The sequence below is a fragment of the Sphaerodactylus townsendi genome, linkage group LG15 (assembly GCF_021028975.2).
Source record: "Sphaerodactylus townsendi isolate TG3544 linkage group LG15, MPM_Stown_v2.3, whole genome shotgun sequence".
In the NCBI taxonomy this organism is placed as follows: domain Eukaryota; kingdom Metazoa; phylum Chordata; class Lepidosauria; order Squamata; family Sphaerodactylidae; genus Sphaerodactylus; species Sphaerodactylus townsendi.
The window spans coordinates 33,582,583-33,599,774 of NC_059439.1; the positions used below are offsets into that span (position 1 = coordinate 33,582,583).

General features: G+C 45.4%; 2 gene segments (V, D, J or C); both read left to right on the forward strand.

The window, feature by feature from the left end:
* The first annotated feature begins 1,843 nt into the window (after positions 1–1,843).
* Positions 1,844–2,333, forward strand: LOC125444344. The segment is given in 2 exon segments: positions 1,844–1,920; positions 2,023–2,333. Coding segments are annotated over 2 exon segments (357 nt in total).
* An 8,910-nt stretch (positions 2,334–11,243) lies between these two features.
* Positions 11,244–16,499, forward strand: LOC125444770. The segment is given in 2 exon segments: positions 11,244–11,291; positions 16,177–16,499. Coding segments are annotated over 2 exon segments (369 nt in total).
* The last annotated feature ends 693 nt before the right edge of the window (positions 16,500–17,192 follow it).

Here is a 17,192-nt window from a genome sequence, read left to right on the forward strand (position 1 = left end):
CCTACGCCACTGCTGCTCCTACTTGAACATGTTTCCATGCTACCCATAATATTCATGCACAGCACAACAACATCACACGCAAAAAGTTCTGAAGGTCTCCACAAGACAGAGTTGTAAGTAGGTTGGCCAATTAATGCTGCTCCTTTTGGGCCTTTGCCAGCAACTTAGTAGGAGAAGAAACTTTTTTCTACCATATGGAGCATCAAAGCGGCTGACAATCACCTTCCCCTCCCCACCCCAGTAGCGATACCTTTTGGGGTAGGTGGGGATGAGAGAGTTCTGTGAAAATTGTGACTGGCACAAAGTTACCAAGCAGGCTCCGCAAGGAGGAGTGGGGAATCGAACACACTTCACCAGAGAAGAGTCTTAAGTAGTGGCATGGGGAATCAAACCCAGTTCTTCAGAGAACAACTGTCATTATTACCACTACATTCCACTGGCTCTACGGTGATTATGGAGAGAATATTACCCCTGACCTTGTGGGGTAGGTGGGGCTGAGAGAGTTCTGAGAAAATTGTGACTAACGCAAGGTTACACAGCAAGCTTCACGTGGAGGAGTGGGGAATCGAAGACATTTCACCAAGTAAGGCTCGTTCCGCACATGCAGAATAATGCACTTTCAAACTGCTTTCAGTGCTCTGTGAAGCTGTGTGGAATAGCAAAATCCACTTGCAAACAGTTGTGAAAGTGGTTTGAAAACGCATTATTTTGCGTGGGCGGAAGGGGCCTAAGAGTCTTAAGTAGCTTAAGTAGAAGAGTGGGGAATCAAACCCAGAACTTTAGATTACGTCTGTCGTTATTACCACTGCATCTCACTGACTCTACAGTGACAATGGAGGGAATCTTACCCCTGACCTTCCATTCCACTCAGCAAAGTTTATTCAAATCTTTACTAAAATCTTTATTGGCCCACGGTGCCATGTCCTTAAGCTTGAAGTCTTCTACCAGAGTTCAGATTTCTTCCATCTTAAATGGCTATTGGGTAGGAGGAAGATTCACTTAATCTGGAGGAACAGCAACATATAGGATGGCTGGATCCACCCTAAGGATTATCCCCATGTCTTGGAAAGGAATCCCTCTTCTGCTGATTTCTGATTTCATCAAAGACCCCAAAGTTGATAGATCAGCTGGCAAACCAGCCATTTGGACCTATAACCCTGCTCCCAAGAAAAGAAAATTCCACACCACCATCTGAAATAGTACGCAGAATTCAAAATAACCACTAGAATGGGAATGTCACTTAACCTGAATAAGAAAATCTAAAAATGGGAGGCATAAACAACTGCAAATAATATCACTTAGGCCCCTTCCGCACATGCAAAATAATGCGTTTTCAAACCACTTTCACAACTGTTTGCAAGTGGATTTTGCTATTCTGCACAGCTTCAAAGAGCACTGAAAGCAGTTTGAAAGTGCATTATTCTGCATGTGCGGAATGAGCTTTAGATCAAACTTGACCTGAGAATCAGGCGGCATGTCTGTAAAATCTTTTGTTAGCAATGGCTCCTCCCCCACCGGCCAGTGATTGTTGAATCTGCTTTTTGGACAGCAGGCAACCCCAGCCCACCAGAATCCCCCTACTCAGTTTCAGTCAGCCCTGGGGAGACCCAAGACGTGGCGGATCATTTGACTCCAACCTACATCCAGTCTCACAATACGGCCAAACATTTGTCAACTTGCATCAATGCTGATATCTGAGGTTCAGAGGAGTTCTGCTCCCCCACAAATCCTGGCCCCTCCTTTTATGCCTGTGACTTATGCAAAAACAGAAACCCTCCTCCTTCCCATTTAAACCCTCCACAGTCCTTGATGGCACTCAGACTTCCTGGCTCAAGAGAACAGAGTCCGGTTGAGATTGTCTCCGTTTTCCCACCATGCTGTCCATCTTGCCCACACTCATGTTCTTGGCCATCTCCCCAAGTATGTTGGCATTTCAGGTTTTAATTCCTTCCCTCGTGACTGATGGATTCCATGTGCTGGTATTCCCATCTCAACCATTTCTCCTTCTTCTTTCCCTGACAGGTGTCCTCTCACAGGTGGTTCTCACCCAGTCAGATCCTGTGGTGAAAAAACCAGGAGAATCCCATAAACTGACCTGTGCAGTCACGGGGTTCAATCCAAACAGCTACTGGATGGATTGGGTCCGGCAGAAACCTGGAAAAGGATTGGAATGGTTAATTGAGTACTATGATACCTCAAAAACAATCTATTATTCCCCTGCGATCCAAGGGCGATTCACAGCTTCCAAGGACAGCTCCAATTTCTACCTGCAAATGAACAGCCTGAAAGCTGAGGACACGGCCGTGTATTACTGTACAAGACTATCACAGTGACAAAGACTTTGGCAGAAGTCAGGCAAAAACCCTCCTCTGCTTGAAGTTCTCAGAAACATTTCCAGAAGGGGTGCCAGAGAGCTAAAAATATGAAGGCCCGATAGAAGAAAAAATATGCTGAGTAGAAAGAAATTGCACGTCCCCTGGAGGTTTCGCAAGCAGTAACAGTATACTGCTTGGTAAACGTCTCGGTAAACTTTTTGGGATCCCATTCCAAATGACTTCAGGAGGCTCTGAGGTTCTCTGAGAGCTCCTCTTAAAAAGGAAGATCCTCATGTTTACTCTCCACACTTTCTCCCCGCTTCAGCCCTTCAGGGTTTCTGACAGCTAAGCCTGTTCTTCATCTGCATCATGGCGTCCTTTGTTGAATAATTCCATCTCCACGAATGTGGGTGTTCCCTTTAATCCACATGGCCAGTTTACATTCAAGAATCTGTCCTGCATAAGTCAAACTTTTTTTAAAAAAAAGAAACCCTTAAATCCATCTGTGTTCATGGGCCTATCAGAATTCCACTGTGGATCTAAAGACTTTGCTGATTTATGTTGAATGTTGCCATTTCAACTCTGTCTCTCCCTTCGGAGAAATGAGTCCACACGACTTTGTTTTCTACCTTCGTCCCTCTTTCTTATACAAATACAAATACAAATACAAAACCTTTAATGGCATATAAAAAGGGTAAAATACAAATTATGTTAAAACCAATTGACTAAAATTTACACAAAGGTTTCACTCTTGATCCAAGTGCCTTTGTTAAAAACCTGGCAACTGATTCAGTAGTGTGGGGATGATGGTCACTAAGCAGGTATGAAACTATTTCCTTGTCTGATCTCACTGAAAATTTCTTCAAGATGGCGTCGAGAAAAAGCAACCGATAGACTGCCAAATCTTTACAATGAAGGAGCACGTGTTCAGTTGTTTCGGGTAGGCCCGCTGCACAGGAACAAGTCCTGTTCTCCTGTGGGATGCCATGATATCTGCCTCTTGTTTGGGCAGTCGGTAACACATTTAGCCGAGCAAGCATAAAATATCTATGGAGATGTGGATTGATTAAATTACTCATGTATTTAGCCATAAAACCCGGCAATGGTGGTGAAATGCCATAAAATGTGGGAGAACAAGTTCTGCAGGCTCCAGCTGTGAGAAGCTGCCCTTCAATGTCAAGAGTACGTTGTTTCAAAACTCCGAAAGCCTGTCTTTCGTCCATCAGTAGGAGTTGGTCAAAAGATACACCTATGTTGTTTATTTGATTGATAATTTTGGTGTGCCAGGTGGAGTGGAAGTGGTCGCTTAACAGAAGATATGTCAGGCTGCCCGGGAGGGCTCTAAAATGAAGGCGAAGCCAGTATTTAAACAAAGAAAGCCAAGCCGAGGAAAAAATGGAGTCTTGGCTCCGGTTTCTAAACAAAGAGCAGTGCATTGACTGAGTTTGGAAGACCCAATAAGCGACGAAAAAACAAAGATTGAACACTCTCTAATTTCTCAGCGGTTTTTGCTCCCCAGATTGGAGCTCCGTAAAGTAATTGTGGCAGTAGTTTTAACTGAAAAACTTCCATTGCGGCTGGAAAAAATTGACCGCCTCTGGTGTGAAAAAATCTGGATATTGCCAACACTTTGGTTTTACTTGTATTGAGAGTCCGGTGGATATGAGAGGTCCAGGTTAAGGAATGGTGGAAGGTGATTCCTAAATATCTGTATGAATGGACCTGTTCAATCAATGTGCCGTTTATTTTCCACATGCTGAGTTTTTTTTAATTCGAAAAGATCAGCACTTTGGATTTGTTATAATTAATCGACAGGGCACTGTCGATTAATATACCAGATTTTGCCTGTTTCAGTTAATGGGCAAATAAACCTCTTCAGCAATATTTTTGAACAAGCTGCATATCAATAGCAAATGTTTTCTAAATTGTGATGGTGTTCAGTGAGACCAAGGCAGATGAACCGAAAACGATTGCAAGGTCAGGATACACCATTGCAAAGAAAGCCAAATTTTATCCCTCCAGTGGCCCGTATTTGGCGTACTTTGTACACGCCTGCTTCACTAGAGATACAAGTCAGCTACGATACACAGTGGCCCAGGAATCAGCTGGCACGAGTGGGGAAGGCCACCTGCGTTCTCACTGCATGCTTGATCACAGCTTCGATCCATCTGGAAGGCTAAAAAGATAAGGGAAGCCCAAAGAGCAGTCTGAACATCCTCACTTTTATCACCTGCTTATTAGCTCCTCTGCTGATGGAGGAAGGACTCATGCAAATGTCTGCAGGAAGCTTCGGGGGTCTGTGGGAGTTCTTCCTCAAAAGGAAGTCCCTCCCATTCATGATCCTCACTCTCTCCCAGGTCCACAGTTTCAAGATTTCTGACAAGCTAAGCCAACGGTTCATCTGAATCATGGCCATTATCCTGTTCTTGTTTGCCTTGGTGGCCATTCCAAGACGTAAGCTTCGGAGAATTTTAGAGATCTATGTTTGCTTCAAACCCTTCTAGCATTCTGTTCTTAATTCATTGCAATGTTCTGTTTTTTTTTCCCAGAGGCCTTTTCAGATGTTCAGCTGGTATCATCTGGGCCAGAAACACTGAGACCTGGACAGAACCTCCATCTGGTCTGCAAAGTGACAGGATTCTCAGATTATTATACTTGGCACTGGATCCGTCAGCCTCCTGGGAAAGGTCTGGAATGGGTTGCATACATATTCCCATTTGATGGGAGCAAAGACTATGCCTCTTCTCTCCAGAGCCGTGCCACCATTTCTGCAGACACCTCCAAGAACCAGTTCTCCCTCCAGCTGAACTCCCTGACAGCTGCCGACTCTGCAGTTTATTTCTGTGCAAGAGGACCACAGTGAAACAAAGTCCATTGGAAACTCATCCAAAAGAGGAACACAACATTCTAGTTTTATTTCACGCAGACAAGTCTTAACCGTAGTGTTGGACAAAAAAAGGCTCTTAAAATAGATCTGGCTGTCCTACCTGAACATGTTTCTTTGCTACCTGTAATCTTCATACACAACACAACAACATCACTCACACAAAGATCTGAAAAGGTCCACAAGACACAGTTGCAACCAGGGTGGCCAATGAATGCTGCTTCAATCTCAGTGAATGTGGGTGTTCTCATTAATCCACATGGCCAGTAAACATTCATGAATCTGTCCTGCATGAATCAAGCTTTTTTTTTTTAAAAAAAAAAGTTACATTTAATGGGCAAATTAACCTTTTCAGAATTATTTTTGGATGAGAAGAAGTAGAAGAAGAAGAAGAAGAAGAAGAAGAAGAAGAAGAAGAAGAAGAAGAAGAAGAAGAAGAAGAAGAAGAAGAAGAGGAGGAGGAGGAGGAGGAGGAGTTTGGATTTATATCCCCCCTTTCTCTCCTGTAGGAGACTCAAAGGGGCTTACAATCTCCTTGCCCTTCCCCCCCCACAACAAACACCCTGTGAGGTAGGTGGGGCTGAGAGAGCTCCGAGAAGCTGTGACTAGCCCAAGGTCACCCAGCTGGCATGTGTGGGAGTGTACAGGCTAATCTGAATTCCCCAGATCAGCCTCCACAGCTCAGGCGGCAGAGCTGGGAATCAAACCCGGTTCCTCCAGATTAGATACACAAGCTCTTAACCTCCTACGCCACTGCTGCTCACCAATATGGCCACCAATATGCAGATATCCCAGCTTGTTCACTACTTAGAAGAGGAGGAGGAGGAGTTTGGATTTATATCCCCCTTTCTCTCCTGCAGGAGAGAAAGGGGCTTACAAGGGGCTTACAATCTTCTTGCCCTTCCCCCCTCACAACAAACACCCTGTGAGGTGGGTGGGGCTGAGAGAGCGTCGAGAAGCTGTGACTAGCCCAAGGTCACCCAGCTGGCATGTGTGGGAGTGTACAGGCTAATCTGAATTCCCCAGATCAGCCTCCACAGCTCAGGCGGCAGAGCTGGGAATCAAACCCGGTTCCTCCAGATTAGATACACGAGCTCTTAACCTCCTACGCCACTGCTGCTCACCAATATGGCCACCAATATGCAGATATCCCAGCTTGCTCACTACTTAGAAGAGGAGGAGGAGTAGTTTGGATTTATATCCCCCTTTCTCTCCTGCAGGAGAGAAAGGGGCTTACAAGGGGCTTACAATCTTCTTGCCCTTCCCCCCTCACAACAAACACCCTGTGAGGTGGGTGGGGCTGAGAGAGCGCCAAGAAGCTGTGACTAGCCCAAGGTCACGCAGCTGGCGTGTGTGGGAGTGTACAGGCTAATCTGAATTCCCCAGATAAGCCTCCACAGCTCCGGAGGCAGCAAATGGCGGGGAATCAAACCAGGTTCCTCCAGATTAGATACACGAGCATATAAATGGTCAGCCAATGTTTTCTAAATTGTGTTTTCTAAATTGTGCTTCTACATGATAACAAGGCGGATGAACCATGTATGACGGCAAGGGCAGGATTCACCATCACAAAGAAAGCCCAGTCTTATCCAGCCAGTGGCCCTTATTGCGTTCACTTTGGGCACGCCTGCTTCACTAGAGATACGAGTCACCTACGATATACATTGGCCCGGAATGAGCTGGCACAAGTGGGGAAGGACGTCCGCCTTCTCTCTGTGCGCTTGATCAAAGCTTCAATTTATCTGGAAGGCTTAGAAGACAGGGAAGCCCAAAAGAGCAGTCCTGTGTTCAGCCCTCGCTTCTGATGCCCTCCACTTTAGCAAAGCTCTTCTGCTGCTGGAGGAAGGCGACTCATGCAAATGTCTCCTGGAAGCCTTGGGGGTCCGTGGGATCTCTCCTTCTCAAAAAGGAACACCCCTCCCATTCATATGATCCTACACTCTCTCCCAGGTTCAGACCTTCAAAGGTTCGGACGAGCTAAAACATGCATTTGTTCATCTAAATCATGGCCATGATCCTGCTCTTTGTTTGCCTTGGCGATGCATCGCTCCAAGGCAGTAATAGCATGAACTTTCGAAGCGAATTTTAGCTTAATCCGTCTTTGCTTAAATCCTCCTCCTAGCGAGTATGTTCTTAATGGATTGCCATGTTCTGTTTTTCCCAGGGGCCCTTTCAGATGTTCAGCTGGTATCATCTGGGCCAGGAACACGGAGACCTGGACAGAACCTCCATCTGGTCTGCACAGTGACAGGAATTGTCCTCACATCTCTGGTAGTAGCAGCTACTTGATTGGTACTGGATCGCGTCAAGCCTCCTGGGAAAGGTCTGGAATGGGTTGCACGCTACACGCTATATCCATATGGCCGTGAGGAACATACACTACGCTTTTCTCTCTCCCAGAGTCGGGCCACCATTTCTGCGAGGACACACTCCAAAGAACCAGTGTAATACTCCCTCTCCAGCTGAATTCCCTGACAGCTTGCCGACTCTACGAGATTTATTTCGTGCATGGCTGGAGCCTCAAAGTGAAAACAAAAGGTCCATTGGAAGCTCATCCAAAAGAGGAACACAACATTCTAGCGTTTTTTTTATTTCACGCAGACAGAGTCTTAACTCATAGTGTTGGACCAAAAAAAGGCTCTTCGCTAAAAATGGAGTTGAAGCTTTCACTACCTGAATAACATGTTTCCTTGCTGCTACCTGTAATCTCTTCATACACAAGCACAACAACATCACTCACACAAAAGATCTAGAAAAGGTCCACAGGACACAAAGTTGCTTAATCCAAGGGATTTGGCCAATGAAGATGCACAGCTCACTCTGGGGCTTTTGGCAGCTTAACTTGGTAGCAGAAAGAAACTTTCCCTGCCATATGGGAAGCCTCAAAGTGGCATTGACGATAAATTCTCCTTCCCCACCCCATACAATAGACACACCGTGTGGGGTTAGGTGGGGGGCAGAAGAGTTCTGAGAAAGAAGCTGCTTGACTAGAGACAAGGTCACCCCGGCAGGCTTCACATGGAGGAGTGGAGAATGGAACACAGTTCAGCAGACCAGATAACAATCTGTGGCTCAAATGGGGGAGTGGAATGGTTGGTTACGCTACTTTGCTGCCTCAAAAGGAGTAACTCTTATTCTCCTCGCGATCCAAAAGATGATTCTGCCGCCTTCAAGGACAGCTGCAATTTGCGCCTGCAAATGAACAACCTGAGAAGTTGAGGACACGGCTCGTTCCCATTACTGTGCAAAGAGAGTCAAAGCTGGAAAGGAATTTGGGCCAGAGAGTCCAGGCTGGAGAATTCCTTCCCTGCATAAACTTCTCAGACATTCCGCACATGCAGAATAATGCACTTTCAAACTGCTTTCAGTACTCTTTGAAGCTGTGCGGAATAGCAAAATCCACTTGCAAACAGTTGTGAAAGTGGTTTGAAAATGCATTATTTTGCGTGTGCGGAAAGGGCCAGAAAGATTTCCACAAGGGGTGCCAGAGAGCTAAAAATATGAAGCCCTGATGGAAGGAAAAATAGGCTGAGTAGAAAATAATTAAACGTTCCCGGGAGGTTTCCCAAGCAGTGAACAGTTACTGCTTGGTGAACTTATCAATAAACCTATTGAGACTCCATTGCCTGCCCCACCACTGCTCTCTGCCCCCTCCACCAGCACTTGTCTTTTTCATATTCATTGAGCATTTTGGGCTCCCTAGATTTTGTGGTTAGTCTTGTATTTGTCTGTTTTCTCTCATGGAGGCAAATGTTGTAGCTTTTACACACTCTGTATGCACTGCACAATCTATAATTTAGGTATAGGATTGATTAATAGCTGGATACTGTGGGAAACGTCAAAGATAAAGTGTCACTGTGTGTCATCAAACCTACTATGGGTTCATACATATACCATATACTAAGGGTTCAGTTCTCCTCCGCAGGGTAACTGAAATGGCTGTTAGGGTTTGAAACGGCTTGACTTTAATCTGACCTCTACAGACGCGTGCAAGACTGCACAGACACACAAACCTATTCCTCTTTTCTAATGCACTTGTGCTTTTCATTTATCTGAATTTTAAAAGAATTGGGTCTTCAATGGGTCTTGAGTCTCATCAGGAAAGGTGAGCTGCAACAAACAAATAACAACTATCCCCACTTGGTCAGGCTCAAGGCCGCAAATGCTGTAGCTATCACCGCCCATTTCCTTCTTAAGCTACTGCACATTTGGCCTGAGGGAAAATGTTGGCCATAACATGATTGCTGAAGAAGAAGAAGAAGAAGAAGAAGAAGAAGAAGAAGAAGAAGAAGAAGAGTTTGGATTTATATCCCCCCTTTCTCTCCTGTAGGAGACTCAAAGGGGCTGACAATCTCCTTGCCCTTCCCCCCTCACAACAAACACCCTGTGAGGTAGGTGGGGCTGAGAGAGCTCCGAGAAGCTGTGACTAGCCCATCTGGGCCAACCAGCTGGCTAAGCGGTGTGCCCAGGAGTGCACAGGCTAATCTGAATTCCCCAGATAAGCCTCCACAGCTCAGGCGGCAGAGCGGGGAATCAAACCCGGTTCCTCCAGATTAGATACACAAGCTCTTAACCTCCTACGCCACTGCTCATACAAACATCTCCAGGAGGCTCTGAGGGTCTCCGAGGGTCTCCGAGTGCTCTTCCTCAGAAGGAAGATCTCCCATTTCCAGTCCTCACTTTCTCCCCACTTTAGCCCTTCAGGTTTTCTGAGGATCAAAGGCAGTTCTTCATCTACATCGTGGCTTCCTTTGTTGAATCAATCAATCAATCTTTCTCACAATTCATTAAAAATGCTGGGGGGAAGAATTAGGACTAATAAAAGGAAACACTTCTTCATGCAACGTGCGGTGATTTGTGGTGTTTGGAATATGCTGCCACAGGAGGTGGTGATGGCTTCCCACTCACCTGGATAAGATAGCTTTAAAAGGGGCTTGGACAGATTTTATGGAGGAGAAGTGGATTTATGGCTACCAATCTTGATCCTCTTTGATCTGAGATTGCAAAGGCCTTAACAGTCCAGGTGCTCGGGAGCAACAGCAGCAGAAGGCCATGGCGTTCACATCCTGCACGTGAGCTCCCAAAGGCACCTGGTGGGCCACTGCGATTAGCAGAGAGCTGGACTTGATGGACTCTGGTCTGATCCAGCTGGCTTGTTCTTATGTTCTTAGGTTCTTAATCTCAGTAAATGTTGGTGTTCCCATTAATCCACATGGCCAGTAAACATTCATGAATCTGTCCTGCATGAATCAAGCTTTTTTTAAAAAAAAACAGAGTAAATGAGTCGAAGCTCACGGCCTGATCAGAATTCCACTGGGGATCTGCAGACTTTGCTGATTTCAGTTGCATCATGTTGCCATTTCAATTCTGTTTCCCCGTTCGGAGAAATGAGTCCACAAGGCTTCGTTTTTTGCCTTTGTGCCTCTTTCTTGCCCTAGACTTTGCCTGGCTACATTTAATGGGCAAATTAACACTTTTTCAGAATTATTTCTGGATGAGATTCATATCAATAGTCACCCAATGTCTTCTTAAATTGTGTTTTCTAAATTGTAGCTTCTACAGATAACAAGAAGGCGTGATGAAGCCATGTGTATGACGGCAAGGGCAGGATTCACCATCACAAAGAAAGCCCAGTCTTATCCAGCCAGTGGCCCTTACTTTGTTCACTTTGCGCATGCCTGCTTCACTAGAGATACGAGTCACCTACGATACACAGTGGCCCGGAATGAGCTGGCCCATTTGCCTAGAGTGGGGGGAAAGGACTTCGCTTTCTCTCTGCGCTTGATCAAAGCTTGTGAATTTTATCTGGAAGGCTTAGAAGACAGGGAAGCCCAAAGAGCAGTCTGTTTCCTCGCCTTCTGACAGCCCTCTTTATAGCTCTTCTGCTGCTGAGAGGAAGCGACTCATGCAAATGTCTCCTGGAAGCCTTGGGGGTCCGTGGGATCTCCTTCTCAAAAGGAACACCCTCCCATTCATGATCCTCACTCTCTCCCAGGTTCAGACCTTCAAAATTCCTGACGAGCTAAACCATTTGTTCATCTGAATCATGGCCATGATCCTGCTCTTGTTTGCCTTGGCGACCATTCCAAGACGTAAGCATGAACTTCGGCAAATTTTAGCAATCCATCTTTGCTTAAATCCCCTCTAGCAGTGGTACATGTTCTTAATGGATTCACATGTTCTGTTTTTTTCCCAGGGGCCTTTTCAGATGTTCAGCTGAATTGTACATCTGGGACCCCAGGAACACACAGAGGCTTTTGAGAGAGAGAACTCCTCCATCTGGTCTGCAAAGTGATACAGGTGTCTCATCTCTAGTGGCCCAGCTATACAAGCGTTTGGCACTGGATCCGTCCATGCCTCCTGGGAAAGGTCTGTCTGGAATGGAATTTGCAGCAATATACTCCTTTATCCTGGGTTGATTGGAGCAAATATTTCAGCCTCTTCTCTCTCCAGAGTCGTGCCACCATTTTCTGCGGGACAATCCTCCAAGAACCAGTTCTCTCTTCAGTCTGAACTTCCCTGACAGCTGCCGACTCTGCAGTTTATTTCTGTGCCCGACAACCACAGTGAAACAAAATCCATTGGAAGCTCATCAAAAAGAGGAACAAAAAGTTCCAGTTTTATTTCATGCAGACAAGTCTTAACCGTTGTGTTGGATGGAAAATGCTCTTCAAATGGAGCAGGTTTTCCTACCTGAACATGTTTCCAAGCTACCTGTAATGGTCATGCACACCACAACAACATCACTCACGCAAAGTACTGAAAAGGTCCACATGACAGAGTTGCAAGCAGGTGGGGAATTAATGCTGCTCCTCTGGGGCTTTTGGCAGCAACTTGGTAGCAGAAGAAACTTTTTCCTGCCATATGGAGCCTCAAAGTGGCTGACGATAAATTCCCTTCCCCAATACACAGAGCACCGTGTGGGGTAGGTGGAAGGCAGAGAGAGTTCACCGAGAAGACTGTGACTGACAGCAAAGGTCACCCCGGCTGAGCTTCACATGGAGGAGTGGAGAATGGAACAACAGTTCAGCAGATAACAATCTGTAGGCTCCAAATGGGGGGAGTGGAATGGTTAGTTACCGGCTACTCATGCTGCACTCAAGCAGATAACTCTTTATTCCCCTGCGATCCAAAGCATGATTCTCCGCCTCCAAAGGACAGCTGCAATTTCCACCTGGCAAATGAACAACCTTCCGAAAGCTGAGGGAGGATTACCGCTCTGCTGTTACTGTACAGGAGAGAGTCACAGTGAAGCCAGGCATTTTGGGCAGAAGTCATGGCAAAAACCCTTCCCTGCATGAACTTTTCAGGAAGATCTCCAGAAGGTTTGCCAGCGAACCAAAAATATTAAACCCTGATGGAAGGAAAAATAGAGCTGAGTAAAACTAGAAACTAAACGTTTAGGGTTTTCCCAAACCCCAGTGCACAGTTATTTCTGGTGTGTAGAAGCTCTTGAAAAAACTTCCTGGGACCTTCCATTACCTGCACCAACTTCACTGCTCTCTGCCCCCTCCACCTGCACTTGTCTTCTTTTTTCAAAATTCATTTATATTTCTGTTAGTATTTTGGGCTCCCTAGATTTGGGTGCTTAGTCTTTGCATTTGTCTGTTTCTCTCCTTGGAGGCAAATGTTGTAGCTTTTACATATTCTGCGGTCTATGCACTGCACAATCTTATAATTTTAGGTACATAGAGTTGATTAATAGCCGGATACTGTGGAAATGTAACCTAGAATTTGTTGTCCTGTGTGTCATCCAAACCTACTATGGGTTCAGTTCTCCTCACGAAGAAGGGTAACTGAAATGGCCGTTAGGGTTTGAAATGGCTTTTGTCTGACCTCTACAGACATGTCCAAAGACACACAAACCTATCTCTTTTCTTAATGCTTTGTTTATCTGAATTTTTAAAAAATTCTCAAATGGGTCTTGAGTCTCATCAGGAAAGGTGAGCTGTAAACAAAACAAATAACAACTATCCCCACCGCCATTCCTTCTGTGCTATTCCAGTGACCTCTTTATTGTGTAACATTTGCTGAGGGAAAGACTCATAAAGCAAGCCTGCTTTAATAGAGATACGAGTCACCTATGATACACAGTGGCCTGGAATGAGCTGGCCCAAGTGGGGAAGGACTTCCGCCTTCTCTCTGTGCGCTTGATCAAAGCTTCAATTTATCTGGAAGGCTTAGAAGACAGGGAAGCCCAAAGAGCAGTCTGTTCAACCCCGCTTCTGACGCCCTCTTTACTCAGCCGCTCTTTACTGCTTGCTGGAGGAAGGACTCATGCAAAATGTCTCTACCGGAAGCCTTGGAATCCCCTATAGGACCTCCTTCTCAAGCGCGAACACCCTCCCATTCTAGGATCCTCACTCCTCCTCCCAGGTGCTATTCAGACCTTCAAAAATTCTCTTGACGAGCATTAAACCATATGTTCCATCTGAATCATGGCCATGATCCTGTTCTTGTTTGCCTTGGCGACCATTCCAAGACGTAAGCATGAACTTTCGGCCAATTTTAGCAATCCGTCTTTGCTTAAATCTCCTCTAGCAGTATGTTCTTAATGGATTGCATTGTTTCTGTGTTTTATCCCAGGGGCCTTTTCAAGATGTTCAGCTGGTGTCATCTGGGCCAGGAAGAGCATTGAGACCCTGGACCAGAACCTCCATCTGGTCTGCAAAGTGACAGGTGTCTCCATCTTCTAGTAGCAGCTATATGCTTGGCACTGGATCCGTCTAGCCTCCTGGGAAGGTCTGGAATGGAGTTGCAGGCAATATCACCTGTAAATAATGGGAGCAAATACGTCATTAGCCTCTCTTCTCTCCAGAGTAGATTGCCACCATTTTTTCTGTGCAGACATTCCTCCAAGAACCAGTTTCTCCCTCCAGCTGAACTTTACATGACAGCTGCCGACTCTGCAGTTTATTTCTGTGCCTGACAACCACAGTGAAACAGAAATCCACTGGGAAGCTCCACATCCAAAAGAGGAACAAAAAAAAAAGAGTTCTCGTTTTATTTCATGGACCAGAGAAAGTCTTAGCACTGTAGTGTTGGATGATGAAAAGGCTCAAAGTGGAGCAGGCTTTTTCCTACCTGAACTTATGTTCCTAAGCTACCTTCGTAATGTTCATGCAAAGCTGCTTAACAACATCACCACACACAAAGGTGAAGGGGCTGTTCCACAAAAGACCAGAAGTTGCAAAAGCAGGAGTAGCAAATTAATACTGCTCTTCTTGGGTCTTTGGCAGCAACTTTGATTAGCAGAAGAAACTTTTTCTGCCATATGGAAACTCACAATGCTGACTAATCACCTTCCCATACTCCCTTACCCCACAACAGGCGGTCTTGTGGTGAATTAGGTGGGACTGATAGAGTTTTGAGAAAACTGTGACTGACACAAGGTCACCGCAGCCGACTTCACATGGAGGAGTGGAGAATCAAACCCAGTTCTCCAGATATAAGAATCTGGCCAGGCTTCGCAAGTGGTGGATTGGGGAATGAGGCCTCGGGTTTTCCAGGATTACCAGTCTGCAGTTCGCTATTACCACTATATTACACTGGCTCTACAGTGATAATAGAGAGAATATTACCTCTCACCTACCGTTCTAATCAGCAAAGTTTATCCATATCTTTATTAAAATGTTTTCGGCACACCTTATCATTCCCTTAAATTTGAATTCTTCTACTAGAGACAAGGGATTTCCTCCATCATAAATGGCTGTTTGGTTGGAGGAAAATTGACTTAATTGCTGACTTAAACAGCAACATTTAGGATGGCTGGATCCATCCTGCGGATTATCCCCGTGTCATGGAAAGGAATCAGACCTCTTATGATTGCTGCATCTTGAAGACACAAAAGCTGATAGGTCAGCAGGCAAAAAGATCTACCAGGGGCCATTTCAACCCAATGTAACCTGCAGGTAGGTCGTAGCTTAAGATTCCCACCACGACAATTTTTACAATTGAAATAGTTTTACAGGGTTCATAATAACCACCAGAATGGGAAATAGCACTTGACTGAATAACATAAGACGTAAAACATCACAGCTGTATGTGAGACAAAAGACAAGTTCAAATTATATCACTTGGATAGACTTTGCAAATCCCTGGATTCTTGTCTTGTAAACCATGTGACATAAATGTAAAATTATTTGTTACAAACTGCTCAACACCAGGGAGTGTTGATACTGCAGACCCCCCCCCCCCCGACCCCTCCCCCATACTGTGGAGAGTGAGAAATGACCGATCACATCACTCCATTTGACTCTATCCTACATCCAGTCTCACATACAAGTCAGCTATGGCCCCTTCCGCACACAAAAAATAATCGTTTTTCAAAAGCAACACTTTCACAACTGTTTGCAAGTGGATGCCTTTGCCATTCCGTGTTTCAGCGTTCAAAAGAGGCACTGAAAGCAGTTTGAAAGTGTATTATTCTGCCATGCGTGCGGAAGGGAGCCCATGAAACAAAGCAGCTCCAGGAATAATCTGGAACAAAATGGCGGAAATATCCAACTTTTTCTCCTCCTGCTCGATCAGTGCAGCTTCAGTCCATCAGGCAGGCTACAAAGGGATAGGGGCATTGTTTCTCGGAGAAGAGCCATCCACTCCAATATCCCACACTTCTGAGCGCATCTCTCTTTATGCAAGCTGCCTCTTGCTGCTGGAGGAAGGACTCATGCACAAAATGTCTCCAGGAAGCCTTAGGGAGTCTGTGGAAGCTTCTTCCTCGAGCGAAGACATCCCTCACATCTCATGGCGATCCTCACTTTCTCTCCCAGGCTCACAGCTTCAGTGTTTCTGAGCAGTCTTGCTGAATTTCTGTTCATTTAAATCATTGGTAATTTTACTGTTTCTTGTTTCTTTGGTGAGCCATTCCAAGACGTAAAGTGTGTTACTTCTTAGGAGAATTTTAGAGAGCTATGTTTGCTTAAGTCCCTTCTAGCACTATGTTCTTAATTGACTGCAATGTTCTGTTTTTCCCAGGGGCCTTTTCAGATGTTCAGCTGGTATCATCTGGGCCAGGAACACTGAGACCTGGACAGAACCTCCATCTGGTCTGCAAAGTGACAGGATTCTCTATCACTACCCAGGGTTATGGTTGGAACTGGATCCGTCAGGCTCCTGGGAAAGGTCTGGAATGGGTTGCATACATATACCCAAAGGATGGGAGCAAATACTACACCTCTTCTCTCCAAGGTCGTGTCACCGTTTCTGCAGACACCTCCAAGAACCAGTTCTCCCTCCAGCTGAACTCCCTGACAGCTGCCGACTCTGCAGTTTATTTCTGTGCCCGAGACTCACAGTGAAACAAAGTCCATTGGGAGCTCATCCAAAAGAGGAACACGAAGTTCTTGCTTTATTTTATGTCGACAAGTCTTAATCATAGTGTTGGACAAAGAGCTGCTCTTCAAATCAGAGCAGGGCTTACCGCCTGAACATGTTTGCATGCTACCTGTAATCTTCATGCACATCACAACAACATCACTCACACAAGGGTCTGAGGAGCTCCATAGGACAGAGTTGTAAGCACAGTGGCCAATTAATGATGCTCCTCTTGGGCCTTTAGCAACAACTTCATAGCAGAAGAAACTGCTCCTGCCATATGCAGCCTCAAAGCATCTTATACTCACCTTGCCTTCCACCCCACAACAAACCCTTTGTAGGGAAGGTAGGGCTGAGAGAGTTCCGAGAACTCTGTGGTCATCCACAGACTTCTAAAATCCTCTTTATAGCTCATCTGCTGCTGGAAGAAGAACTCATGCAAATTTCTCCAGGAAGACTTGGGAGGTCCATGAGATATCTTCTTCAGAAGGAAGACCCTCCCGTTCATGATCCTCACTCTCTCCCAAGCTCAGAGCTTCAAAATTTCTGACAAACTTAGTCAATTGTTCATCTAAATCATGGCAATTATATTGTTCTTCTTTAACAACATAAGAACATAAGAACAAGCCAGCTGGATCAGACCAAAGTCCATCTAGTCCAGCTAGATCTAGTTCTTT